General features: G+C 38.7%; 1 protein-coding gene across 15 annotated transcripts in view; it reads left to right on the top strand.

The window, feature by feature from the left end:
* NCOR1 (nuclear receptor corepressor 1) overlaps positions 1–20191 on the top strand; it is a gene marked incomplete at its 3' end in the record, with an annotated part of 141940 nt that overhangs the window by 54663 nt on the left and 67086 nt on the right. For 9 of the 15 annotated variants that reach the window (XM_079904393.1, XM_079904394.1, XM_079904395.1 and 6 more), the window contains 9 exons: positions 2973–3029; positions 3588–3640; positions 3995–4021; positions 6056–6122; positions 8434–8606; positions 9812–9902; positions 11550–11728; positions 12435–12489; positions 13186–13287. In XM_079904393.1, the coding sequence (XP_079760519.1) occupies positions 2973–3029; positions 3588–3640; positions 3995–4021; positions 6056–6122; positions 8434–8606; positions 9812–9902; positions 11550–11728; positions 12435–12489; positions 13186–13287 (804 nt within the window). The other 6 variants (XM_079904388.1, XM_079904399.1, XM_079904391.1 and 3 more) reach the window with 2 other exon arrangements.

The raw sequence follows: 20191 nt of genomic DNA, 5'->3' as shown, positions 1-20191 counted from the left end.
TTTAAAATTGGCTTCCTGGGAGAAAAATTGCCTTGTATCATGTTTAAACTTGAGGCTAGGATTCATTTAGTCTCCAAACAGACTCTTCTCCTGGACTGTTTTTAACAGTTCAATTTGCTGTTACCCTTCCCAGTTGTAGGTTCCAAAAATATTTGTAAGTGCTCTAATTTCAGCATTGTAATACATATAGAAAAGAGGGGGTGTGCAGTGAGTCTTTCAGGAACATGTTTATATTTTGATTGAATGATTTGCAAGTTAACGAGGCACCAGAAGAAAGAAAGTGATTGACAGTGGAGAATGTACTTAGTGCCAACAACCTCTGGTCACCATGGCCATCGTCCTGGAAACTATCGATTTCTCTCTCTTTGCCACTCTGCAGACTTGGTTAATCAATGAAGAGCCTCAGTCCTGCCTCCTGGATATTGGTCTGGTCAATTGCTTCTCTCTTCCTCCTTCGCCAGTTGCTTGATTGGAGCCCTCACCTCTCATTCATGCTGAGTTTCCTTCCTTCAGTCATTTTTTTCTTTCTAATCCATCCTTCATATTTGAGCCCCCTGACGTGGTTCTTCAAATAAATCTTTTTTTTTTTTTTTTTTGCGGTACACGGGCCTCTCACTGCTGTGGCCTCTCCCGTTGCGGGGCATAGGCTCCGGACGCGCAGGCTCAGCGGCCATGGCTCACGGGCCCAGCCGCTCTGCGGCATGTGGGATCTTCCCAGACCGGGGCACGAACCCGTGTCCCCTGCATCGGCAGGCGGACCCTCAACCACTGCGCCACCAGGGAAGCCCCAAATAAAACCTTTTGATGACTTCCCCCTTTCTACAGAGTAGCCCAACCTTTTCATCAGTGCTTATGTGCCTGCCTGCCTGGCTGGCCCGTGGCCCAATACTCCCTTCTTAGCCATACCCTACCAGAACAGGTGTGAATGTTCCCTTGACGTTAGTAATTTACCCCGTGATGTTTCCCCTGCCGTCAGGCATCCCTGTGGCTTGCCTTTCTTGTCTGTTGAGTGCGTTCGACTTCAGGACCCAGCTCAAGTATCATTTTCTCTATGAAGCCTTTCAAGACTCCTTATCTTCCTACACCAGGAAGGATATCTTATTCATTGTTTCCTTAGTGTCTTGCAGGTGCCTGGCACATAGAACATAGTCAACATATGTTTGAGGCATTAATTACTTCTATCTATAGACTTAGAATAAAATTATATTATGTAAATGTGAAGGTTTTAAATTAATTTTTTTCTGCCAAACGATAGGTTAGTCTGTTCTTAGCGGTTAAGCCAACATGAAGTCAAATATGTAATAAAATTTTGCAAAACTTAAATCTTGGGATATGCAAACACCTTAAATATTAGCCTTTAAAATTAGCCCTGAAGAGGTAAGTGCCTTTACGTAATAGGATACCGGTAAATATTTGTCGTGATAAGATTTCCCCCTTGTCTCTCAGTATTCTCTGTTACAGCCTCACTTAGCCTGCCTGTTCTTGGCATAGACTCTGTGTAACGTGGAGTGCCTCAAGAAAGCAGGTTTAAACGTTGGAGAATGAAGGTCGTCTAGAATCAGCTGTAGGTGCTAGAAATTCCAAATTTATCATCTGTGATTATGCTGTTTGTGTGTTATTTAACATATACCTTAAAGCTAATAAATTTTGTGATAATTACATTTTGGCTTTTTGAGATTAGAACATTGTTCTCAACTGCAGATTGTTTTGATTGTTGTAACTTGGGGGAGGGATGGAATGCTGCTGGCATCTAGTGGGTAGAGGCCAGGAGTACTGCTGAATAGCCTACAGTGCCCATGGCAAAGAAATGTCTGGCCCAAATGTTAATAATACCAAGGTTGACAAATCGACTTAAAACTATATACAGAAATAGCATTAGCTGTGCAAGTTCATTGGTTTTTTTTTATAGTTTTGTATATGATATTTTTGATATGTTTATTTCTCATCTTAATAACATTTTAAGTTTCTCGGAGTTTGGAAAGTGCGTTACAGTACTTTGAGCTTCCTTTGCTAATTAAACATAGTTCTTTTCACATAATATATGCTAAATAAATATTTGAACTATTGTAAGTGATAAATGAAAAGGATAGTGTTTATTTTAAGGGAACATCTTTCTCTACACTTGGGGATACTGATTAGTTCCATTCCCATTTGTGTGTTGCATCAGAAGCCCTGGAGAGTTTCCCAGCCACAGTGCGTGGACATGGGAGTCTCTGCAGCGGGCAGTGAGCCCTTGTTGTTACTAGTGAGCATGTGCTGGGGCAAGAGAGAGATCTGAGAACCCCCGACACATTTGCTGGATGTCAAATTCCAGCTTAAACAGCTTTAGTATTGAGTTTTGTTATATTTCATTTGTCTATTAAAGGTAGATTTCTGTTAGATAGATAGCACTTTGGTCTAGATGATTTTACTTCTGAAAAAGGCATGTAAAAGTATATAATTCAACATTTATTTATTACTGAATACTTCGAGTAATTCAAACTGGTTGTTTTCTCTATCGTTATTACTAAGGTTTTCTTATAATTGGAAAATATGCTCGTTATAAGCTTTTCTTCAAAGAGATCGATTTGGCTTACCGTAGTAAAGATTGGCAACTTTAATGAAAAGTTAAAAACATAAAATACCATAAAGACATTGAGTTTAAGTATTAAAAATGTTTGAAGGATTCATTTCTAATAGTGAATCTCTGTTCCCTCTCCCTGGAATCTTAATATCTTTTTGTTTTTAAGAACTTACCAATTCTTTAGGTTTTGCTTTCAATACAAATGTTCAGATCTGACTGAATTTTGTGAGGGAGTTATGAAAATAAAATTAGAGAGTATTTCAGGCTATCATATGAAAGAAGAATATTTGGAAATAAGGATAAGTTTGACTGTAGATTAGTATTTAGGTAAATATTATTAAATTGGAAGTGATTTTGCATTTAGGTAATATTATTTTTAATTATATGATATAATAATGTTTTTATCTAGAAAAAAGCAGAAGAAGCTCATAAAATATTTGAAGGTCTTGGCCCAAAAGTTGAACTGGTAAGTAAGAAATTTCTTTTTTCATGTCTAGTGCTCTTTTTGTAGCAGTTTTTCTTGGGATATAATGGAATACAGTCATTTACTTTGGGATGAGAGTGATGTAGCTGGGCAGTAAGGGTGATAAGCTTGAAATAATGTGCACGAGCTTGGTTACCTTTGCAGAAGCATTTTCCTGATTGTGTTTTTGCCTGAGCAGCCATTTAATCACTCGGTTAGAAGGAGAAAGAATTAAGAACAGAAATAGAAAGCTCTTTGAATCATACTGTTAGGGTAATATTGGTGTTAAATCCTCCTTTGCCTTTGAGATTAAAAAAATCTATGAATGAATTTATTATGGGGTACAGTGGATTTATGAACTTTTCTAGAGCAGTGGCATTGTTAGGAGATGGGGTGGACAGAGTTATTCAGGGAACCTGAGCCTGGAGGTTTTGGTAGGGCGTCTGTTGTGTAGACCCAGTAGTACTGTACCTCGGCTACCATTGAGATAGAAATTGTGTCTTTGTCTCTTCATAGATGATGTACAACATTTTGTATATAAATGTTTGATTTACTTTATAGCCACTCTATAACCAGCCATCAGATACCAAAGTGTATCATGAGAACATCAAGACGTAAGTATTGATCATCTTTGGAGTTCTTCAGTTAAAGACCGTATATTCTATAAAGAGATCATTTTTATGTTATCTGCTGACATAGTATTATAATATAGTGTAGGTGTGTTATAATATAGTGTAGGTGTGTTTTAGATTTGTGTAATTTGCTGTCGTTTTACTATATGTTATCTTCCTCTGGCTTCTTGGGGGTTGGGGTAACAGCTTTGAGTTTCCGAGGCCAAAAAATGAAATAAATTATTGCATAAAACTAGCTGGTTTTATAATCTGCTAGTAAAAAAGGTGGATACTTAACATTGAAATGGCTTACCTTGAGGCTTGAATTTTTTGCCTCCTGTTTTGTCTTTTTTTCAGTGGAGTACCTGCAAGGCGCATGATGAAGTAAGATAATGAAGCTTTTTCATTTAAGACTAGTGATGACACCGTCCCCCACCAAGCCACATCTGCCATTGCAAAGTAGAAGTGCCACGGATCATTTTATCATTATTCAAAATCCTATTCTAGGGAAATCCCTTCCATGACTCTTGCTAATGACGGTATTTGTAGACCCTTCTGCCATTTCATGTCCTGGTGCCTTGGAAGCGCTCAGCCACCTCATGTGGGTGAGGAGACTGCTCCAGGTTGTAGTTTGCTTAGCCTTGCTCATCCCAGACACCAGGCCTTTATGGATGCACATTTTGGAATGAGAAAATAAGTGAAAAGAAAACCTAATTTACTGATCTGATTGAAGTAAGAGAGGAAGCTAGATAGGTATCTTTTTTTTTATTATCATATTTTAAGAGAATTTTAGATGAATTATTCTTAGTTTGTAACAAAAATGTGATATTTCTACTTTATATGTTTTATTAAGTATAACCAGAACATTATACTTATTTACTAGTACCGTTACTAATGAGCACATTGCTATTTATATATATATATCTTTTTTTTTCTTTTAAAAAATTTTCTTACTGAGAGTATGTGCAATAGTTGACTACTTTGCAGAACTGGTGGCAAATATAATTTGCATGGTAGTATGCATGATAAAAATTGAAATTTGAATAATTTTAACTTTTGTTAAGTAAGTGGTTTATAATAAAAGTCATATACTTAGAATTTTTCTGTGAGATGCTGCTATGGGCTTGACAACCCTTAGAAGTAGGTTAGGCAAAACTCATATAAAATATACCTTGTTTTGGAACTGTTTCTCTGTTTTAACATTTTTACAAAGGAGAATAGCAGATAAAATCTAGTTGGCTACTTTTAAGGATTTTTTTTCCGCAAAGCTTCCGTTATGTTTGTGTTCTGTCTTTTCCCTGATATTAGCTGCAGAGCAGCCCTGATTTATTTCATATTAGCTACATTGCCTACTACAGTGCTTATCACACTGTCCTGAGATGGGGTTCTTCATTTAAATTCTTAGGAAACATTTTAAGTTATATTTATTGATTGTCATTTGCTTTTGAGTAGCACATAATTACAATGAGTGCAAACTGAATATATGGTAACGCTCCTGCTGTACATCACCTTGTGAAATACCGTTCACTCAGCTGCATGCATCTGTATGGATCGTTCAGTAGCTATTCTGTCATCACCGTCATTTGCTTTGTATGAAATAGCAAACGTTCCTTTTAATAATTCTCTTCATCTCTTGGCTACTTTTCCATATAGCCAGCTCCTGACTGTCCATGCTTATTTGAGTGGAGCCAGTGTCAATGTTAGTCCTGAGTGGCAGATAATCCAAAAAATTACTCCTACTTGCCTTGGCTTTGTATTTATATTTGAATAATCAGCTTGAAATCCTTTCTGGAAGTAGGTGGGGTATAAATATTTATATCTGAGCCTGCATGTCATTGTTTTTGAAGGTTGCAGTGCTTCCAATTTGAAAAGTGAAACTATTACACTAAGTTATAAGGGAAGTCTTCCTGTCCTGTCACGTTGGCCTCCGTGGCGTCTTAGAGTGTATTGTGTTGTTTCTGTGTAAAGCAGAAGCTGCCTCTGTGTTGGTGCACTCTCACAGGAGGGAGGACAGCACATACCTGAGGGAGGAGATAACTTTACAAGCTTCGCCTTCTCTTACGCCCCCCTCCCTCCAAGAGTGTGCGAAGGTGTTTATCTCACGAGGGTTCTTAAGGAGAATCAGTAACTGTGTAATCAGAACTTGAAAATAATATTTGCCTTACAATTGAATGTAATAACTAAAAATGAACTATTTGTATTAAAGTCTTACAATAGAATGGGAGGAATTTTAGTCAGTTCTAATTATTGCAGGAGTCTTATTTTGCAGGGTGAAAAAAATTAGGGTTAACTTTGATTACATCATATATACTTAAGTGATCTTCGCTTGTTTTTCAGTGTCTCTGAAAACAAAAAAGTGAATGCATTATTAAATGGTACTTTTTCTTAATGTCATACAACCATATTTTTCTCTTCTAGAAACCAGGTGATGAGGAAAAAACTCATTTTATTTTTTAAAAGAAGAAATCATGCAAGAAAACAAAGGGTGAGGTCCTATCCTTGTTAACTGAAATTTGTGCAACTTTCCCGTCCGCGCTTCTTCAGGCATTCGCTTTCCCATTGTAGTGAGAACGGTTCTTGATCACACATGAGAACAGGTGCTGATTTAGACAGTAACTATAGATGTGACGTAAATATAAATCTAATTCTAGCAACACTTTGATGTCATAAATCACATTTAATATCATTATCAAATTAATTTCTTTGGTCATCTGTGTATAACATTTTCATCTAGCCAAAATAAAGAAAATGGTGAGTAGTTAAAAAAAAATATGAAAGAGAAATAGGATGATCTACATTTAGTCTCTTAACCCTCAAACAAATGTGGGTAAGTTATGGTCATGCTGATAAGACATCACTGTTCTTTCTTATTAGAAACTGGGTCAGCTAAAGTTCAGCTTTTTCAAATTCACATCGTTTTTCATATTTATTATATGACTTGCAGTCTAAAAATTTTGTGGTTATAATCTTCATGGAAATTAAGTTACAGAAAATATAATGCCAGTATTCTTATTTTTATAGTGTGTTCCTACTAATTTTAGACAGACTATTAATTCATTTAAATTGTTTTTTAGTGAATAAATGATGTTCTTTGATTCACATCAGAAATGAACTTTGTACCTTGTATTTAAGGACCTGACAGTTTAATGAATTTTAAGGATCAACAGCTTTTATTTGGTATTATAACTTCTAGCGTTCTAATTTGCCAGTCTAGTCCTTCAGATACTTTCTTAAATTACCGGTCTTGAATCTTTTTTTTTTTTTTTTTTTTTTTTGCCAAGAGCATACACATATAATTAAGAAATTAGCTAAAGTATTTTTTTCTATCTGATCATTTTGTTGTAATCATGGTGTAATTGCTAAATTTGCTATCTGGAGACACAAACACAGAAGCATGGACTTTGTTTTCATACTTCACAGGGTATTTAGTTATGAAGTTTATATGTTCATTGATTTGCTTAATAAATACTTATTGGCTATTTCCTTTGTCCCATGTATTATTCTACAAAGGGAGCGGGCAGCCACGTGGTTTTAGCCCTTAGGGAGCCTAAGGAGTAAGGGGGTAGATGAGGCTGCAGGCGATTACAGTGTTGTGGTCTTACGATGGCACAGGATGTACAGATGACCATGAGAGCGTGTAAGGGGACAGCTGGCGCAGATATGAATCATGAGGGGTGTTGCACAGGAAAACCAGTCCCCTGCAGACTTTCACAAGCAGTGGGAGCAGCTCACGGGAAGGTCTGGGAAGTGGAGGGAGTGTGGCAGGTTGGAGGGGGCTGGGCTTGGACTGAGCTGGGAGGGTGGCGAGGAGTGAGGCTGTGCAGGGAAGCCAGGGCCGGGTTGTGCACAGATCCTGAGGGCAGCTTTTAAGTGTTTGAGCTGAGGAAGTGAAATGTTGAGCTCTGTGTTTTAAGAAGTTGCATCTGGTTATGCCATTCAGGGTGCATGGGAGTCATTTAGGAAGGAGGCCGTTGCTTGAATCCAGATGAGACCGAGGGGGCGGCATAGAGCTGAGCGCAGGTGGAGGCCCAGGAGTAGACAGGCTATGAGGAGACGGGGCATGGGGAAGGCAGTGCTTTCCCCTTGCGGCCGCTTCCTGGAGCTGACCGTGTGGCAGGCCCTTTCGTTGTCTCACACCCACGGTCTGGGGCTTGTAGTGCACGGTTCTTTTTTTCTTCTTCTCTGTTTAAAAAATGAGATCATACATTATTCTTTCCTCTAAAAGCATTCGCTCTCGATTTCATGTAGTTTACTGCATTTCTTTTTATCATAAAAAACAACCAATTTCTGCCTTTTCCAGACTGTCAAAAATGTTCATTATATGGCATTATTTGTAGTAAGAAAAAACTGCAAGTAACCAAAACGTCCAGCAGTAGAGGGATGGTTTAATTGGGTGTTTTCTCTGACCTATTGGAAGGATAACAACAAAATGTTAATCCGCTTGCCTTTGGGATTATGAACTATTTACATGTTTCTATTTCTCATTTTCCATTTTTTTTGACAGTGAAGATGTAAATGTTATCAGAGTGGCTCATCATTTAGTTTGTTAATTTGTGTAGTCTTAATATTAACTAAAAAATCCAGCCACGATAGGCTCTATGTGTTGATCTTTCCTAGAAAACAGCTCCCTTTCTTTCTCTTCTTTCAGATCAAGGACAGCTTTTCATTCACAGTTGAGTCATAGGCCACATGTACTTCTGACTTAGCCTTAAGAAGTAACCTTTACTTTAAAGTATTAGGTTTGTCAGAATCACAGAGTTTAGTTTAATTATTAATTTGCTACGGGTATTTAATAGGAGCAAAAAATCTGCCAACGTTATGATCAGCTCATGGAGGCATGGGAGAAAAAAGTGGACAGAATAGAAAATAATCCTCGGAGGAAAGCTAAAGAAAGCAAAACAAGGGAGTATTATGAAAAGCAGTTTCCAGAAATTCGAAAACAAAGAGAACAGCAAGAACGGTTTCAGCGGTAAGTGGTTTGATGTTTAATGGCTATGCTGTTTTCCTTTGAATCATACTTTTGATCCTTCACAATATTTATTGTTACCTGAATCTAATCATTAAGAAAGTTCATAAAGAAATTTTATTATGTTTTTCCTCTTTTTTCCCCCAATGGAAGTATAGTTGATTTACAGTGTTGTGTTAATTTCTGCTATATAGCAAAGTGATTCAGTTATACATATATATATATTCTTTTTAATATTCTTTTCCACTATGGTTTATCACAGGATATTGAATACAGGTCCCTGTGCTATACAGTAGGGCCTTGTTTATCCATTCTATATAATAGTCTGCATCTGCTAATCCCAAACTCCCAATCCATCCCTCCCCTGCCCCTTGGCAACCACAAGTCTGTTCTCTGTGTCTGTGAGTCTAAGAACTTTTATTTTGAATATAAAACTTCATTATCAGCTAACAATGTTTATGCCTTAGTGAATCTAATATTAATTTTTTATATTTAATCATGCTGTTGAATCTAAATTTAAGTGAATATTTTGAAATTAATTCTTCAGTTCTTGAAAACGCTCATTCCTTTGGAAATGACAGTAAGAATAGACTTGCATGTCTCACAGTTCTTCGTCACCTCCCAACATGATCAAAACTCTTAAATTGATTGCTAATTGAGAAATTCTTTGTTATTGGTATGTAGTTTCTGATTTCTTTTTACTTTTAGAGAACAAGTACTTTTGCAAAGGTAGAAGCTTTAGTTTTCTTCTCCACTGTCTCATGAAAGCCCCGTTAATCACAATTAAGTTTCTGTCAGGGATGATGATTGTGTTTTTTTCCCATCCCTTTAAAAATGTTTTGTGTATTTTTCTAAGTCTGCTATCCTGTTCTCTGGAAGGCAGACAAAAGAATGCTATTTGAGATGAAAATGATACCAATAACTGTAGTTTTCCAGAAGTTTCCCATAAACAGTTCTGCCATGGGAACTTAGACATGTAACCTTTAAAAAGAAATCTTACCATTTAAATTGTTACTAATTTTATAGATAAATGGCTTAAACATATTACTTAAAAGTAGTTTCTCAGTAGCATTTTAGGTTTCTTCTCTGACTTCTAGTTGATTAAAAAGTCCCATTCAGAAAAGAAATCGACGTAAAAGTAATCTAACTGATATGTCTTCTTTATAAAAGGCCTTTAAATATATCTAAAATTTCTCCCTCATATTTAGAGTTGGGCAGAGGGGAGCTGGTCTTTCAGCCACCATTGCTAGGAGTGAACATGAGATTTCTGAAATTATTGATGGGCTCTCTGAACAGGAGGTAAGACAGTTAATTGATTTAATTCAAATTAATTGATTAATTATTCAGGCATTTTAGCTTCATACCCCATAAACTAAGGGTTTATTTGTATATAACTGAGGGAACACTTATGGCGTTTGAATTGTTCCAAAGTTTGTGGCCAACCGTCGAAGGTTTTAAACAAGGCCGCCCTATGCCATTTTTACGAAGACGGCTTTGGCAGCAGGGAGGCCTGGAAAGAGGTGAGGAGGCTGTTATGATAAAAATAAGGACCTGAGTCAGGGCGACAGTGGTAGAAATGTGTAGGAAGGGCCTGGTGGAGAGATTTGTAGAAGGCAGAGTGGACAGGACAAGTGTGGGATGAGAAAGAAGAGCAGGTTAGAGGACTGAGCTGCTGGTGCCGTTTCCTAAAAGAACAAAGGAGCGTGTACTTTGCAGGTGTTTGTATGTTGGGTTGTGGACCTGAGGTTTGGGGGGATGTCCGGAGTGTGATCTCTAGCCAGCTGAGATCTGATCTGATATTAATAAATCAGTTCTGAATAAGAATAAATTTCTGTTCCTAACAGTGAATCTTTGTAGCTGTTTTCAAACTATCTCTGAAGGTCGGTCCAAAAACCATATATTGAGTTTTGCTAGTTTTGGTTTTATAATATGGCTTTTAAAAAACCTCATCTCTAAATTCTGAAAGTCATGCTTATTTGAACATCGTGGTCCTCTTAAGTAATGAAGACAATTATTATATTGCTATACATTTCAGAATTTGTGGCCATAATCTCTGCAGTGATGACTAACTCTGTGAAATTTCTTTGCTCACTTTTTGACTGATTCTATAAGGGGGGCTTCTGTAAACAGCCAAAACTAGTATCAGGTGAGGTGATTTCAACCAACACACTTTGGTGTTCAGACTGATTGAGAGTACCCATAAAATTAGAACCTTTGTAAGGACTTTACTCTAAGGCAATGTCCGCTTCTAGGAGAAGAGTTTCAGGAAAAAAACCTAGCCTTGTATTGAGGTCAGTACTTATACTTTTTGGTAAAAGTTTTCTCATGGAAGTTTGTGTTTATAAACTTACAGAATTAAACTGTGGGAAAAATAAATTGTATGCCTGTAACCTAGTTTTAGTTGAAATTCTAGGGATAATAGTCTTAAATTTGCAGTGGAAAGATTATGTAAGATTAGCAAGAAGTGTTTAATACTTAAGTAAGTTTAGTTAATTTAAAATCAATGACCTTAAGATTTCGGTTCCTATCTGCTTATTTTTCTATTTTATTATTCTTTAAAATGATGTTAAGACTTTTTTAAATGAGGCAATATTAATGTTAGTAAGTGCTTCATAAGATCATTACTTCAGTGACCTGACATTACTGTGTGTCCTTTAGGTCTAAGATTCATTATTTGAAGTATCAGCTTCCTTTAAGGAAAGAACTCTTCTCAAATTGTAGTAGTGGATTATAAAAAAATAATAACTGTAGTCTCTGCCTCTGTTATTCATGCAATGAGTATTTTTAGATAATATGTATAATTACTGTATGTTAGATGTTATGGTACAACTGCTGTTGTCATTAAAGTACATATGTGGTGTTTCACTGTCGATTAAGACAGTTGGTCTGCGGCCCTTTTTAAGTTTTATTCTCTGTAAATTGCATTCTTTTTTCTTTTTTTTTCAGAATAATGAGAAACAAATGCGACAGCTCTCTGTGATCCCACCTATGATGTTTGATGCAGAACAGAGAAGGGTCAAGTTCATTAACATGAATGGGCTTATGGAGGACCCTATGAAGATTTATAAAGATAGGCAGTTCATGAATGTTTGGACTGACCATGAGAAGGAGATCTTTAAGGACAAGTAATTTAAATTTTAAATTACTCTCTAATAGAAGCTTCCAGGGCTTCCCTGGTGGCGCAGTGGTTGGGAGTCCGCCTGCTGATGCAGGGGACACGGGTTCGTGCCCCAGTCCGGGAGGATCCCACATGCCGTGGAGCGGCTGGCCCCGTGGGCCATGGCCACTGGGCCTGTGCATCCGGAGCCTGTACTCCAGAGCGGGAGAGGCCACAACAGTGAGAGGCCCACGTACCGCAAAAAAAAGAAAAAAAAAAAAAAAAAAAAAAGCTTACATAAGTTAGTGAAAAGTATTGGCATTTACTTGTAAATTGAACTGTTTCCCCCAAAACTTGACCCCATTTTGGCATTTGAGTGGGTACTGTGGAAGTCAGAAAAGACAGTTTTGATATGACCTTCCTGTAAGTTTATGGGTGGGAATGTAGGTCCCAGGTAAGAACAGGGTTGTGGAGTCATTTTAAGAGTGGTACCCAAACCTGAGCGGTGTCCTGTTCACCGGGGGGTGCATTTTAAAGTTACAGATTTCTGTGCTCTACTGTATTCCAATCCAGTCAGTTCCTGGCGGACGGTGCCCAGGAATCTGTGCCCTTTAAGAGGACATTAGCATTTAGGAGTCGCTAGAAATTAGTCTACATTATATTTCTATTCCCAAGGGCTTCCCCCTCTTTTTAAGTTGTTAAAATGTGTGTGTGTGTGTTTTTCTTTTACTCAGGTTTATCCAGCATCCAAAAAACTTTGGACTAATTGCATCTTACTTGGAAAGGAAGGTAAGAAATGGTTTGCACTGAGAATGTCTGTAGGTTTGTGATGGTTGCTGCTTTGAAGCTTTTGTGCCTAGTACACAGAAGTAGTTAAATAGAAATATAAGTAGTTAAATAGAATTTTTGCAAAGGGCTTGATACAGAAAAGATTCTCATGGGAATAGTATAGTGATATTTACAATTATATGATGACCAATTCTAAGCACAGAACACAGACTAATTTTCATGGTTAATCAAAAATGACCTGATATTATATTTCCGTAAAAAAACATAGGTTACAATGTTTTTTGAACCTCATTAAACTTCTAATTAAAATTTCAAGAGTCCTGATTTTTCCTGAAATTTTTTCACAGTGGATTGGATGGTGGGTTTGTGAGCAAAGTGAGACATTTTGAATATTTACGTATATAGAGGAAGAAAGAGAATTTAGTTACTCGTAAAGAAGAAAGTGCTTGAATGTTTCTGATAGTTCCTGGTATCTTTTACATAATTTGTATTAAGACAGCTATAATTATCCATCAAGATAGTACACACTATATATATGTATTTTTACAGCCTAGATATGCCTTAAAAAGCTAGCCATTTGTGGTTTTCCTCATTTTATACTTTGAGAACACTAGAGATTTTCCTTGAAAGTGTTACTTGATACTTTTAAAAAATTTTATTTCATTGGACCCTCAAAAATGATTTTTTTTTGGGTAGAGTGTTCCTGATTGTGTTTTATATTACTACTTAACCAAGAAAAATGAGAATTATAAAGCCCTAGTAAGAAGGAACTATGGAAAACGCAGAGGAAGAAACCAGGTATGTTTCATTATTGTATGAAACAATTTCAGGGTTGGTGGAAATATGAAGATGAAAAATTTTATAATAGGAGCCTTTTATGTAGTAAGGTGTACTTTAGGAATTGACATTTCTGTTAAATTAATTAGAATGTTATGAGCATGTTTTTATTATTTTGAATATATATTTAATGTGTTGTATTTTCTACTTTGAATGCATTTTAAGTTTCTAGTATAACAAAATTAATGAGAAGTTTTATATTTTCATGCTGTCGAAATTGTGCATGTCAGAGTTAACAATAATAATGTAATTAAATATGAGAACCGTGACAGCCTATTAAATATACCACCTTTACCAGTCCTTTTGTCTGTGGAGGGGACAGGTAGAGTAAGGGAGAGAAGTGAGAAGTACAGCATGGTGACTAGAGTACAGGGTTGTTTACTGAAATACCTGGGACCTGATTGTGTTTCAGGTTAACTTTATTTCTGGGGTTAAAGCACTTGACCTCAAAAGATTGTTTTTAATGCAGTGCAGTATGTGTTTTCACAGTCGCAGTTCAGTACTTTAGAAACTCTTTTCCTTCAAGTAGCTGCTCAGCCACCGTCACAGCTCCCATCTGTTCTTCCTGTGCGCCCCACACCCTGAGACCGCTTGCAGGATGCGTGGCACGTGTGGGCGTGGACGGCTGCTGCCATCTTCAGCATTCCTGACGCTCTTCTGGTTCCCTCACACAGTCCCCCGCCTTCCCTTCCCTGGTCACCCCGGTCGCCAGATACAGGTTCTCTCATGATGTGTGGTCATTGTTTCTCCAAAACAATGCCACCTGACAAGATGTGATGACACACTCATCAGAAGCAGTATTTCTTGGTCAAAAAAAGTATAGAGTGTTTCATGAGTCAACTGTGTAAAACCCTGCTAGAGGTCAAGTGAGCTGCGGTGGGTGGGTGAGGGGCCAGGACTAAGACTGTAGTGAGCGAGGGGCACGGGGTGCGGGGCTACACGCTGCAGAGCACAGGCGTCCCCTTGTTTGTAAGGTTTGCTTAGAGAGGGCGCCGAGGAACGGTGGCGGGGCTGCTGGGAATCAGAAGGGAGGGAAGGGCCTGCTGGTGCAGCAGCCAGTGTTGCAGAGACAGAGCAGTGGCTACAGAGCTCCAGGAAGGGCTAACCAACTATCTGAATGGCAGGTTGGACATTGGCGGTGATGTGGGAAACTCTGTTGCACCAGAGGAGTCAGGGCATCTCCCCACTTCCCACAGAGAAAGTGGAGTCAGGGTCCTTTAGCCAGAGATGGTAGAGCCCACCAGCATCTTAAACAAGTTTCAGCTACTAATTTTTTTTTTTAATTGATTCTTCCAATCCAGGAACATGGTATATCTCTCCATCTGTTTGTATCATCTTTAATTTCTTTTATCAGTATCTTACAGTTTTCTGCATACAGGTCTTTTGTCTCCTTAGGTAGATTTATCCCTAGGTATTTTATTCTTTTTGTTGCAGTGGTAAAGGGGAGTGTTTCCTTAATTCCTCTTTCAGATTTTTCATCATTAGTGTATAGGAATGCAAGAGATTTCTGTGCATTAATTTGTATCCTGCAGCTTTACCAAATTCATTGATTAGCTTTAGTAGTTTTCTGGTGGCATCTTTAGGATTCTCAATGTATCTGCAAACAGTGACAGTTTTACTTATTCTTTTCCAATTTGTATTCCTTTTATTTCTTTTTCTTCTCTGATTGCCAAGGTTAGGACTTCCAAAGCTATGTTGAATAATAGTGGTGAGAGTGGACATCCTTGTCTTGTTCCTGATCTTAGAGGAAATGCTTTCAGCTTTTCACCATTGAGAATGATGTTTGCTGTGCGTTTGTCCTATATGGCCTTTATTATGTTGAGGTAGGTTCCCTCTATGCCCACTTTCTGGAGAGTTTTCATCATAAATGGGTGTTGAAGTTTGTCGAAAGCTTTTTCTGTATCTATTGAGATGATCATATGGTTTTTATTCTTCAGTTTGTTAATATGGTGTATCACATTGATTGATTTGCATGTATTGAAGAATCCTTGCATCCCTGGGATAAATCCCACTTGATCATGGTGTATCATCCTGTTAATGTGTTGTTGGATTCTGTTTGCTAGTATTTTGTTGAGGATTTTTGCATCTATATTCATCAGTGATATTGGTCTGTAATTTTCTGTTTTTGTAGTATCTTTGTCTGGTTTTGGTATCAAGGTGATGGTGGCCTCATAGAATGAGTTTGGGAGTGTTCCTTCCTCTGCAGTTTTTTGGAAGAGTTTGAGAAGGATGGGTGTTAGCTCTTCTCTAAATGTTTGGTAGAATTCACCTGTGAAGCCATCTGGTCCTGGACTTTTGTTTGTTGGAAGATTTTTAATCAGTTTCAATTTCATTACTTGTGATTGGTCTGTTCATATTTTCTATTTCTTCCTGGTTCAGTCTTGGAAGGTTATACCTTTCTAAGAATTTGTCCATTTCTTCCAGGATGTCCATTTTATTGGCATAGAGTTGCTTGTAGTAGTCTCTTAGGATGCTTTGTATTTCTGTGGTGTCTGTTGTAACTTCTCCTTTTTCATTTCTAACTTTACTGATTTGAGTCCTCTCCCTCTTTTTCTTGATGAATCTGGCTAATGGTTTATTAATTTTGTTTATGTTCTCAAAGAACCAGCTTTTAGTTTTATTGATCTTTGCTATTGTTTTCTTTGTGTCTATTTCATTTATTTCTGCTCTCATCTTAATGATTTCTTTCCGTTTCCTAACTTTGGGTTTTGTTTGTTCTTCTTTCTCTAGTTCTTTTAGGTGTAAGGTTAGATTGTTTATCTGAGATATTTCTTGTTTCTTGAGTTAGGCTTGTATTGCTATAAACTTCCCTCTTAGAACTGCTTTTGCTGCATCCCATAGGTTTTGGATCGTCGTGTTTTCGTTGTCATTTGTCTCTAGGTATTTTTTGATTTCCTCTTTGATTTCTTCAGTGATCTCTCGGTTATTTAGTAACGTATTGTTTAGCCTCCATGTGTTTGTGTTTTTTACATTTTTTTCCCTGTGACTGATCTCTAATCTCATAGTGTTGTAGTCAGAAAAGATGCTTGATATGATGTCAATTTTCTTAAATTTACTGAGGCTTGATTTGTGAGCCAAGATGTGATTTATCCTGGAGTATGTTCCGTGCGCACTTGAGAAGAAAGTGTAATCTGCTGTCTCTGGATGGAATGTCCTATAAATATCAATTAAATCTGTCTGGTCTGTTGTGTCATTTAAAGCTTGTGTTTCCTTTTCTGTCTGGATGATCTGTCCATTGGTGTAAGTGAGGTGTTAAAGTCCCCCACTATTACAGTGTTACTGTCGATTTCCTCTTTTATAGCTGTTAGCAGTTGCCTTATGTATTGAGGTGCTCCTATGTTGGGCGCATATATATTTATAATTGTTATGTCTCCTCTTGGATTGATCCCTTGATCATTATGTAGTGTCCTTCCTTGTCTCTTGTAACATTCTTTATTTTAAAGTCTCTTTTATCTGATATGAGTATTGCTACTCCAGCTTTCTTTTGATTTCCATTTGCATGGAATATCTTTTTCTATCCCCTCACTTTCAGTCTGAATGTGTCCCTAGGTGTGAAGTGGGTCTCTTGTGGACAGCATATATATGGGTCTTGTTTTTGTATCCATCCAGCAAGACTGTGTCTTTTGTTTGGAGCATTTAATACATTCACGTTTAAGGTAGTTATCAATATGTATGTTCCTGTTACCATTTTCTTAATTGTTATGAGCTGTTTTTTGTAGGTCCTTTTCTTCTCTTGTGTTTCCCACTTAGAGAAGTTCCTTTAGCATTTGTTGTAGAGCTGGTTTGGTGGTGCTGAATTCTCTTAGCTTTTGCTTGTCTGTAAAACTTTTTGTGTGTGTGTGGTACGCGGGCCTCTCACTGCTGTGGTCTCTCCCGCTGCGGAGCACAGGCTCCGGACGCGCAGGCCCAGCGCCCACCTAGTGCCCACGGCCCACGGGCCCAGCTGCTCCGCGGCACGCGGGATCCTCCCGGACCGGGGCACGAACCCGCGTCCCCTGCATCGGCAGGCGGACTCCCAACCACTGCACCACCAGGGAAGCCCATCTGTAAAACTTTTGATTTCTTCATTGAATCTGGATGAGATCCTTGCTGGGTAGAGTAATCTTGGTTGTAGTTTCTTCCCTTTCATCATATCGTGCTGCCCCCTTCTGGTTTGTAGAGTTTCTGCTGAGAAATCAGCTGTTAACTTTATGGGAGTTCCCTTGTATGTTATTTGTCGTTTTTCCCTTGTTGCTTTCAATAATTTTTCTTTGTCCTTAATTTTTGTCAGTTTGATTACTGTGTGTCTCCGCGTGTTTCTCCTTGGGTTTATCCTGCCTGGGACTCTCTGCACTTCCTGGACTTGGGTGGCTATTTCCTTTCCCACGTTAGAGAAGTTTTCGACTATAATCTCTTCAAATATTTTCTTGGGTCCTTTCCCTCTCTCTTCTCCTTCTAGGACCCTTATAATGCGAATGTTGTTACGTTTAATGTTGTCCCAGAGGTCTCTTATGCTGTCTTCATTTCTTTTCCTTCTTTTCTCTTTATTCTGTTCCATGGCAGTGAATTCCACCATTCTGTCTTCCAGGTCACTTATCCGTTCTTCTGCCTCAGTTATTCTGCTATTGATTCCTTCTACTGTAGTTTTCATTTCAGTTTTTGTATTGTTCATCTCTGTTTGAACAGAGATGAACACCTCTGTTCTTCTAGGTGTTTGTTCTTTAATTCTTCTAGGTCTTTGTTAAACATTTCTTGCATCTTCTCGATCTTTGCCTCCATTCTTTTTCTGAGGTCCTGGATCATCTTCACTGTCATTATTCTGAATTCTTTTTCTGAAAGATTGCCTATCTCCACTTCATTTAGTTGTTTTTCTGGGGTTTTATCTTGTTCCTTCATCTGGTACATAGCCCTCTGCCTTTTCATCTTGTCTGTCTTGCTGCGAATGTGGTTTTCGTTCCACAGCCTGCAGGATTGTAGTTCTTCTTGCTTCTGCTGTTTGCCCTCTCAGCTACTAATTTTTAACAATAGCTTTATTCCTAATTACAAAGTAGTATTTATAACATTTCTTTTTAGAAATTATATGTATTACTGTTTAATTTTTTCAATCCCAGATAAACTCAGGGGATAATTTGATTTATATTATACCTCACCTTTGCCGGGTTAGCAGTCTATCGCTTGTGGTGACAGAGCAGGAAGTTTTGTGTGACGGGGAGTGTCTCTGTTACTCTGAAACATCGGCTTTCTATCCTAAAGTTATCTGGGGCAGCATTTCATTCCTTGCTGGGACGTATGTGTCCCTGTGCAGTTCGAGCCACGGTGGTGTTTTCTTCTGCACCACTTGTCCTCTGTGCTAGCACCCTTCCCACATCTCAGGACGTATGTGCAGAGCCAAGGTGGTCCGTGTGTACCCTCACTTGGACCTGAACCTTGGGATGCTTGCCCCTGGCTAGGCTCAGTTTCGTTTTGGGTAGCCTTTCTGATAGTCTAGTCCTGCCACCCTGAAGATTTTCCATCTACTTTTATATTTCTTTGGTTGATTCACTGGGAACTTGGAAGGGGAGGGAGTTAAATGATGGACTTAAACTACTATCTCAGACCAAAAGAATCTTACCTCTGTTTCTTAGTTGCTTGTGTCGAAATACTTGGACAGTTTTTCAGAGGTAGGTAGTGTTGGGTTGTGTTTGCTCTCTCCTGTGGAACCGAGTGATGGGCGCTGATACCAGAGGAGAGGGGAGGCCATCAGACTTTTCAGCAGAAGAGTCACCTCAGGTTTCATTTGTGACAGGAGCCTTCTGGCTGCTCTGTTGAGAGTCTAATGTAGGGGAGGCCAGTTAGGGGTTATTTTAGTAATTTCAGTGGCTTGGACCAGGCTATCGTGGGAGCTGGGGAGAACTGGTCAGGTTCTGGGTATGTTTTTGGAGGTAAGGCCAGTGGGTTTTGCTGATGGAGTGATTGTGGGGATGCAAGGATGATTAGCAGAGATAGGCTGTCTTGGCTGCTGGAGTTGCTGTTGACTGTGACGGGCAAGGTGGAAGGAGGAGCGGATTTGGGGGGATAATCAGCACGTACTAGATTTTAAATACCTGTTAGACTTTGTCCACATGGAGATGTAGAGTGGGAGGTTAGATACAGAAGTCTGCAGTTTAGGAAGAAGGTCTCGGTTGGAAATAGAGAATTTTCTATATAGAAAAAAGTTCAGAAAGACTCTTTTTTTTTTTTTGCCATGCCACGTGGCTTGTGGGATCTTAGTTCCCTGACCAAGGATCGAACCCAGGCCCCCAGCAGTGGAAGCTCGGAGTCCTAACCACTGGACCGCCAGGGAATTCCCCCAGAAGACTTTAAAAAAAAAAAGAATCTAGTTACAAGTTAAAAATTTTTAAATGGATATTTTTACTCTGGCAGGTATAGAGATCCGACTAATTTGAAAATCACTCTACTGCTCTATTATGCAGTCAAGTTTGAATGAGTAAGAATTACCTCGGGTCATCCCGAGTGATTAGACATTTATTCCAGATTTATTCCTCTGACGTGTGCACTGCATCCTTTCAGGCTTTGATTGCTTCGCCCCTCCCCCACTCCCAGCTGCTTACCTGTAGGAAGTAATTTTTATTCAGCAGATGAATATGTAGTATGCTGTTGGCTGAGAGATTCCACAGCTGTGAGGTATGTTTTTTTTTTTTTTTTTTTTTTTTTTTGGCGGTACACGGGCCTCTCACTGTTGTGGCCTCTCCCGTCGCCGAGCACAGGCTCCAGACGCGCAAGCTCAGCGGCCATGGCTCACGGGCCCGGCCGCTCCGCGGCATGTGGGATCTTCCTGGACCAGGACACAAACCTGCGTCCCCTACATTTGCAGGCGGACTCTCAACCACTGCGCCACCAGGGAAGC

This window comes from Stenella coeruleoalba (genome assembly GCF_951394435.1).
Source record: "Stenella coeruleoalba genome assembly, chromosome: 19".
Lineage (NCBI taxonomy): Eukaryota > Metazoa > Chordata > Mammalia > Artiodactyla > Delphinidae > Stenella > Stenella coeruleoalba.
This window is presented reverse-complemented; position numbering and strand designations above follow the sequence as displayed.